The 7,971-nt window shown below is 35.5% G+C and overlaps 1 protein-coding gene across 1 annotated transcript; it reads left to right on the forward strand.

Moving 5' to 3' along the window:
• On the forward strand, positions 1–3,082 carry LOC104908845 (aquaporin TIP1-2). Its single transcript, XM_010698008.4, has 2 exons — positions 1–477; positions 2,338–3,082. The coding sequence occupies exons 1-2, from the start codon at positions 94–96 to the stop codon at positions 2,716–2,718; spliced, it is 765 nt and encodes a 254-aa protein (XP_010696310.1). The 5' UTR covers positions 1–93; the 3' UTR covers positions 2,719–3,082.
• The last annotated feature ends 4,889 nt before the right edge of the window (positions 3,083–7,971 follow it).

The raw sequence follows: 7,971 nt of genomic DNA on the forward strand, positions 1-7,971 counted from the left end.
CCCAACTCCGTGAAGAGGAGACTAGAAACATCATTTCTACCCAAATTAAAAACAATTATCTTCTCTTTGTCAAGTGCTAACAAGAAAGAAATTATGCCGATCAGCAGAATTTCTGTGGGTACCCCGGATGAGGCCCGCCACCCAGACACTCTAAGGTCGGGATTGGCTGAGTTTATCTCAACTCTTATCTTCGTGTTCGCCGGACAGGGTTCTGGGATGGCTTTCGCTAAGCTTACCGAAGGTGCTGCTAACACCCCTGCTGGTCTTGTTGCTGCTTCTATTGCTCATGCTTTTGCGCTTTTCGTTGCGGTTGCTGTCGGAGCTAACATCTCTGGTGGACATGTTAACCCTGCTGTTACTTTTGGCGCTTTTGTTGGTGGTAATATTACTCTTCTTAATGGCATTGTTTACTGGATTGCTCAACTTCTTGGCTCTGTTGCGGCTTGCGCTTTGCTTAAGTTTGCCACTGGTGGCTTGGTGAGTGTTTCTTGTTTTTTAATTTACGCTGTTTGACTTTTAAGCTTGTCAATGTATAACTTTTAACTAGGTGTATAATATGTTGAAATGATTTTGTTGCTTTAAGTTGGATAAGGAATAGTCAAAGTTTGGTATGTGAATAATGACATGATAAAAAGTGTGTTGATTAAAAAAAATATATATAACGAATATGTGCTAGTCTTATATGCATGCAATACTTGCGAAATTAAATAGAAAACAAAATTGTGTTAAGATATCTAATAATAAAGAAAAATTAACATCATTTCTATGTAGTAAAAATAAAATAATTAGGTGGATCGTGCATATGTTGTGAAATCCATGGATTAAATAACGAATTCATCCTTTTTAAAATTAGTTTAATTTAATTTAATTATTATGTAAGTAAGAATATTTTGGTCACTTATGGAAATATCAAATTCCTTAATGATTTTTATTTTACGGATATATCTGCAGTAATTGTTGTTTGCTTTTTAAGGGGGGTATCTTGAGATTTTAGTAACACATGAACTTTACAGTTTACGGATTTGTATGCATAGAAATTCGAGATTATGTGTTGTTTTTGTCTTTCCCTGACAACCGGATCTGAAAATTTTAAACAGAAAAATAGTTTATCAATTGGATGGATGAACTTCCACGTTTGATATTGTTGCTCGCAGATTAGTATCACCCGATTGGGAAAGATTCTTTTAGTTGTAAAAAGATACTTTATTAAATTAGAAAACTAAAATTACTCAAAAGGAGATGTTTAAATCAGGAAAAGCTTATATTTTGTTTAATTTAATTGCTACACTGTGATATATTATAATGTTTTAGAAAATGTGCATTAAGATAGTGGGTACCATGACTTTATGGTTAGATAACAATATGAAGGCAAAATAAGTACTACAAATAATAATACGAGTAAATGACAAAAAAGATAACATTGATAGTAGTACAATATGTGAACCACAAGCCGAAAAATAATATACATAGCAATAATAAATTGGGATATCCACATAAGTAGTATATAGTACATTTGTCCCCCACTACCATTTTCTTTTCTTTTAGGCATATAGTTGTACAAGAAGAGTTTAGGTGAGTTTTAGTTGCAACAAAATTAAATTGAAATTAAAGAATTGGTTATCTTATGATTCAACCAAAAAAAAAAAAAAAAATAGAACAAAATATGAAAGGAAAATATTATTTAGATAAGTAAACTCGGTCCAAATGATAAGATAGAAGATGTGTTTTGGAACAAATTCCTTGATAAGAATATGTATTTGGAGATGGGGTAAGTAAATCTATACAATAAAAAAATTAAGAAATTGTATAGTATAAGGTTTGATCTCGAGATCTCAAATATATATATTAAAATTTTAACCGATAGCCTAAGTTGTATATAGTATTATTATTATCATGAAGTAGGGCCTGTTCTCTTCGGCAAAAAACAGCTGAACTGAACTGAACTGAACTGAACTGAACTGATCTGAACTGAACTGAACTGAATTGAACTGAACTGAAATGAATAGTGATATGTGAGAGTAAAAGTATTGTCAAGAGCTGAACTGAACTGGTCTGATCTGAACTGAATTGAACTGAACTGAACTGAACTGAAAATATGCTGGGGAGAACAGGCCCGTATTATATTAATAAATGAAAATTTTTCTTACCCGGAACATAGCCCAGACCTAATAACTAGCAACTTAAAAGCAAATAAACAGTGTATGCATACTCTCAATAATGTAACCATCATTAAATAGTTTACGACTTGCAAGCTTTTGACCTTATTGTGATCACAATTTATTGTTACTAGTATATGATCATTATTAAGCTCTTGAATTGAATATTTATGTTGTGTAGGAAACTGCTGCCTTTGCTTGCGCTACCGACGTATCCGCATGGAACGCCCTAGTAATGGAAATAGTGATGACCTTCGGATTGGTATACACCGTGTACGCCACCGCCATCGACCCAAAGAAGGGCAACATCGGAATCATTGCTCCCCTCGCTATCGGTTTAATCGTTGGTGCTAACATCCTTGCCGGTGGTGCCTTCGACGGTGCTTCAATGAACCCAGCCGTGTCCTTTGGTCCAGCCGTCATGAGCTGGAACTGGACCAACCACTGGATCTACTGGGTTGGACCACTCATTGGTGCTGGAATTGCTGGTCTTATCTATGAGTTTATCTTCATTGGTCACCAAGAGCCTGCATCAGCTGACTACCAAAGACTTTCTGCTTAAATTTTCAAAATTCAATAATAATAAAAACCAAAAAAAAAAAAAAATCATGTTCTTGATCCATGTGAATTTTTAGTTAAAATGTAAGATGGGAGTTTGTTTTCATTTTGTAGTTTGATGGAATATTATTGGCTTTTTATTGTATCATTTTGAGGATTTGAATTTGTGGGCTTTTGGTTTTTGTGACAAATTCTTCCAATCATGGTGGTAATCTTATGTGGGTCGTTCATTAATCGTCACCATCATTTATTATGAGATTCGTTCTTTTATTTTAAGTGGATTGAATGGATGGTGATGTTTTGGGCGGTATTCTCATGAGTCTCATATCATGGATGTATTTATTTAATATTATGTGCTCTTATCCTAAGATTTGTATATCATATCCTGAAACTTCTACCTACTTCCTGGCTTATTATACTTAATCCTTGTTTGGTTTAGAATTTAGAATTGTTAATGGTCCTTTCCCGAACAAACCTCTGAAAAAAGTTTATCACAAAGGCCATAACGGTGTACCTAATACATGTGATCAATTATTGGAAATATTGGGACCCTATATTATATTTTAGTGAAAGTATTGGGTCAGATCGTCTGACCCAATATTCTCGTCAGACGACATGGCCCTCAACTCAAATTAAGGCTTCGGCGCCACCTCTTCAGCTTCACCTTCACCATCTCTCTCCTTCGGCGCCGCATCTTTAGCTTCATCAGCTCCGTCATTTGGCTTCGCCGCTACCTCTTCAACCTGATCGGCTCTGTCATTTGGCTTCGGCGCATCACCAATATCATCGGCTCCTTCTTTTTCTCTCTCCTCCGCTGCTACTTCTTCTTCAACTCCGAATTTATTCGGATCTTCTTCTACTGCTCCTTCATTATAACAATGCCATGATTTTATTTATTAATTCCAGAAGTGGTGGAAGACATGGCCCTCAACTCAAATTAAGGCTTCTTTCAGTTGAGAAATCTCCTTCAACTACTTGAGAAATCTCCTTCAACTACTTGAGAAATGCTTGGGTATGAATGACATGGCCCTGAACTCGATCTAGGTTAGTTTTTTGTTTTCTTTTCAGTTGGACTTTGTTTTCTTTCAGTTGGACTTTGATTTCTTTCAGTTGGACTTTATTTTGTTTCAGTTGGACTACCTGAAAAAAAATGAAGACTACCTGAAAAAGAATGAAGACTACCTAAAAAAAAATAAAGACTACCTGATAAAGACCAACTGAAACCCAAAGTAAGTCTAACTGAAGTACAAAAACCAACTGAAAAAAGAAGACTAACTGAAAACAAAATGAAGACTACCTGAAAAAAAATGAAGACTACCTGAAAAAAAATTAAGACTAACTGAAAAAAATTGGAACCACCTGAAAGTCGTCCGACCAAAGATTATGGTCGGACGAGTCCGACACAATACGTTCTCTATATTTTATATGTGATCAAAAGTTTATCAATAGGCACTTAGCTCTTTTTTTTTGGGTTTTTAGTTTTTACCTATATGTGAGAGAGGAGCCCTATTCACTTGTTTGCATTATAACATTAGCGGAGATTTATCAAAGAGGGAGCCTAATTGTATATCTTAATAAAAAGATGCTATTAAAGTGTCAATTTTTCATAATTTTCTTTAATAGATACAAGAATTTAAATCAACATATAAATCATCAGATTAGAGATAAAATAAGAATACAAAATATAATTAAATTAAGTCCTACAATTAAAAGATAAGAATAAAACAATTTTAAGTCAAGACAAACAAGATAATAGGTTTGCATCATCATCTCCTTAAAAAAAGGTTTGCATCATCCTATAGAAAATCAATGAAAGTTCAAAAACTTTTTTTTTTGACAGGATGAAAGTTCAAAAACTTATAAAAAGAAGTTTAGAAAAACTAATAATTTGAATAGAACAAATGTTAATAATAACTTCATAGGGTGATATCATCCTTCAAAACCATAACATAGCTACCACTGAATACGAATCATTCACGGAAAATCTTTTTTTCTTCTCATGTTCATAGTTTAAATTTTTGTTCAAGCTAGGATATTGCAAACATCATACATAAGCTTTCGAATATGAATCAATAGTCAAGTTAAATTGAAGTAAATCCTAAATAAAAAGTAAAAATTCAGACATTATTGGAGCAAAAACTATTTACAAGAGTACAAGCACAAGACTGTATCTATCAATATCACGCATGCAAGTGGACATTGGATTCAAAAATAAAGTGAGATATGAATATGGTAGCTACAAAAAAGCCACCAATGCATTGATTGACAGAACAGCTACTGTAATAGTCAAAAATCTTTTAAGTTTTTGGTATTATTTTCACCTGTGATGAATTGAAGCCAGAATTTCTATAGAATTTTATGTTGTTCATGCAAATGTAAAGGCCCTACCACGTGAAATTGAACTAAATAGCTAACCGACCATGCTTGCATGTGCCGCCCGAGCTGTCAACGTACTAGCTCTACATGTTGTTGTACACAACGATTATGGTAGAGAGACAATGATTGCCAGCCTTTCCTTCTTTACCTTTCAATTTCTTGGTCCCTCTCTTTTCAAATTTTGCTCCCATGACTCTTTTCCAAAATTTGTAAAGCGAAAATTAGGACTCGCAATGAGTCGCTTCAAACTTTTCTATGATTTATGATTTTTCAGATTCGGTTCAGACTATTATTAGGAATTATAAAAAAACAATAGAGATTTAGAAACAATTGATAAATTAAGTTAATTAGTTTTTATTCGTGCAAATATAATTATCCTATTATAATATAACTTCAATTTATAGGATAGTGAGATGGTAGTAATAATCTGAGTGAGGTTGTGTTAGTTGAATATTAGCTCCCATAAGCTATACATGATTTTCTGATGAATTTTGACTCTTTCATACACAAATATAATTTTTTTGCGGGATCAAATCGTATTCGGCCTGAAGAGAAGTTTGAGGGACACGACTTCATCAAGTATATTGAAAACGCTTCAGCTGCATCTCTTCTATTTCCTTCAATTTACAGGATATAGTGAGATGGTAGTAATAATCTGAGTGAGGTTGTATTGGTTGAATATTAGCTCACATAAGCTATACATGATTTTCTGATGAATTTTGACTCTTTCATACACAAATATAATTTCGTATTCGGCCTGAAGAGAAGTTTGAGGGATACGACTTCATCAAGTATATTGGAAACGCTTCAGCTTCACCTCCTCTATTCTAGATACCCTACCCGAACCCAAACTCTTCCACTGTGGTGGCGCCGTCCCCATTTCTCTCTTCCAGCATGCATTGCTGCAACCTCAACTTCCCGTCCCGATGGTTTTGCTTCACCTTCTTTACTTTTTTTGGTTGCCCACCCGTTCACCAGAGCTTAGCTCCGACTACATCTGAGTCTGACCCGGGTCGCACACCTGGCTTTGGTAGGTGAGTCTCTCGTCAAGAGTTTCTGCATACGATAAGCTCGAACTCGAGATGTCCCTTAAGCGACATTAAGCTGCTTAGCTCTTGATCCAACTTTTGTTGGTACCTCTTTCACTCCCTTTCCTAGTTTTCTCTTCTTTTAACTTCCAAAAATCTTCTTTAAATAAGATTTTTCCCAATAGGTATTTGTCTCGGTTTGTTCTCTTCTTTAGGTTGTTTAGTTAACTCTAGTTTGATGCTGTTAGATTGCATATAGTATTTTTTCGTGGGCTTCCACAATAGTTAGTCAAGTTTAAATATGAAAATTCAAATCAAAGGTAAAGCTTTTCAATTAAAATTGAGTAATGGTTTCTTAAATTGATGACTTCTATGAAAATTGGAAAAGGTGAATTAGTTTCTGGTTAAGTTGATTGAATGGGTTTCTAATGTCCTTAACGGTTGCTCAAAGTTGATTAAATTTGAACACTCTAGACAATTTGGTTGCCTTTGGTGGAAAATTCAATCTGGTTGTAATCGATGGGGGTGATTTTTGAAGTTAAGTGTGAAGACTAATGGTTTATGGTATTCAAGTTTTGTCCCAACATTAAGTAGTGCTAATCCTTGGAGGAATTGTGTCCATGCTTTTTTTACATGTTGCTCAAGAGGGATTGAAACTAGTTGTTGCATGCTATTGATGGATTGCCAGAATGTCTGTTTGAATTCTTTTGCTTTATCTCGGCAAAAAAGTTTACCTCCCACTCATGATAGTGAGCATGTTAGAAGTGGATGCTTGGCTAAACTTAGAAAAATGGAAAATTGGCTATAGTCATCCTAAGCTAGAGAGCAAGATTCATCATGTTAATGAACTAAATATCTCTTGTGGTGCAATGTGCTTGTTGAACAACGACCCTTTCAAAATGCTACACTAGTAGAAAAAGGACGATTTGAGTCATCCCATTTGCGTCGCATGAAAGGCAAAACGACGCAATAACGTAATTTGCGTCGCACGTAGAGAGGAGTGCGACGCACAACATGGGTACATAAGCACCAGATACGCCCCATTTGCGTCGCACATGCCTTAGGTGCGTTGCAAAAGCCAAATGTGCGTCGCATTCCCTGACTCATGCGACGCAAATCGTCTCTACCTTGAAAAAAAATTCAAACTATCTGTGTCGCACGTCTTTTAGGTGTGATGCAAAAGACCCAATTTGCACCGCACCTTATTCAATGTGCGACGCAGATACAAGGCCACGAGGCCCACTACCTTTTTTATTTCAGAAACCCTAAGATACCTCGCACCTTTCATTTCCCCTCTCCCTCTCCCTCCCTCACTCAGCCCTAATTTCATTGAACCCTTTCTCAGCCGCTTCTCTTCAAACTTCACCATCTCTTCAACCATTTGCTTCTTCACTTCTAAACTCCATTTTCCGGCGAACGAACGACACCATCTCTTCAAACACCAACAACGAGAGCAACATTTGAAGTAATTGAAGATGAGCAACAAACGAAAATTGAAAAAAACTCCGCAGCTTCTCACTCTCACTCCTTTTCGTTCGTTCCCTTAACCTAAAAACTCCATTTCGTTTGTTCTCATGCGACTTCTCAGATCTAACATTCGAAGGTAATTGAAGAAGAGTAGTGAATTTCGTGAATTGCATGCGTGAACACAAGGAGTACCGTTTTGGTTCTTCGCAGTACCGATTTCGTTCTTCGCACTCCAAGAATAAGGTAACTTGTTTAGTTTTTATTTTATTTTTTTTCGCCTGTCTTAATTTTTCGTTATTTGTCATTTTTTCGAGATCTGTTTGAAGACCTCGTTTTTTTCATTTTCATCTGTGTCGACATTTCTTCGCTTTCTTCATCAACTCAAC

This window comes from Beta vulgaris, chromosome 7, assembly GCF_026745355.1.
Source record: "Beta vulgaris subsp. vulgaris cultivar EL10 chromosome 7, EL10.2, whole genome shotgun sequence".
Lineage (NCBI taxonomy): Eukaryota > Viridiplantae > Streptophyta > Magnoliopsida > Caryophyllales > Amaranthaceae > Beta > Beta vulgaris.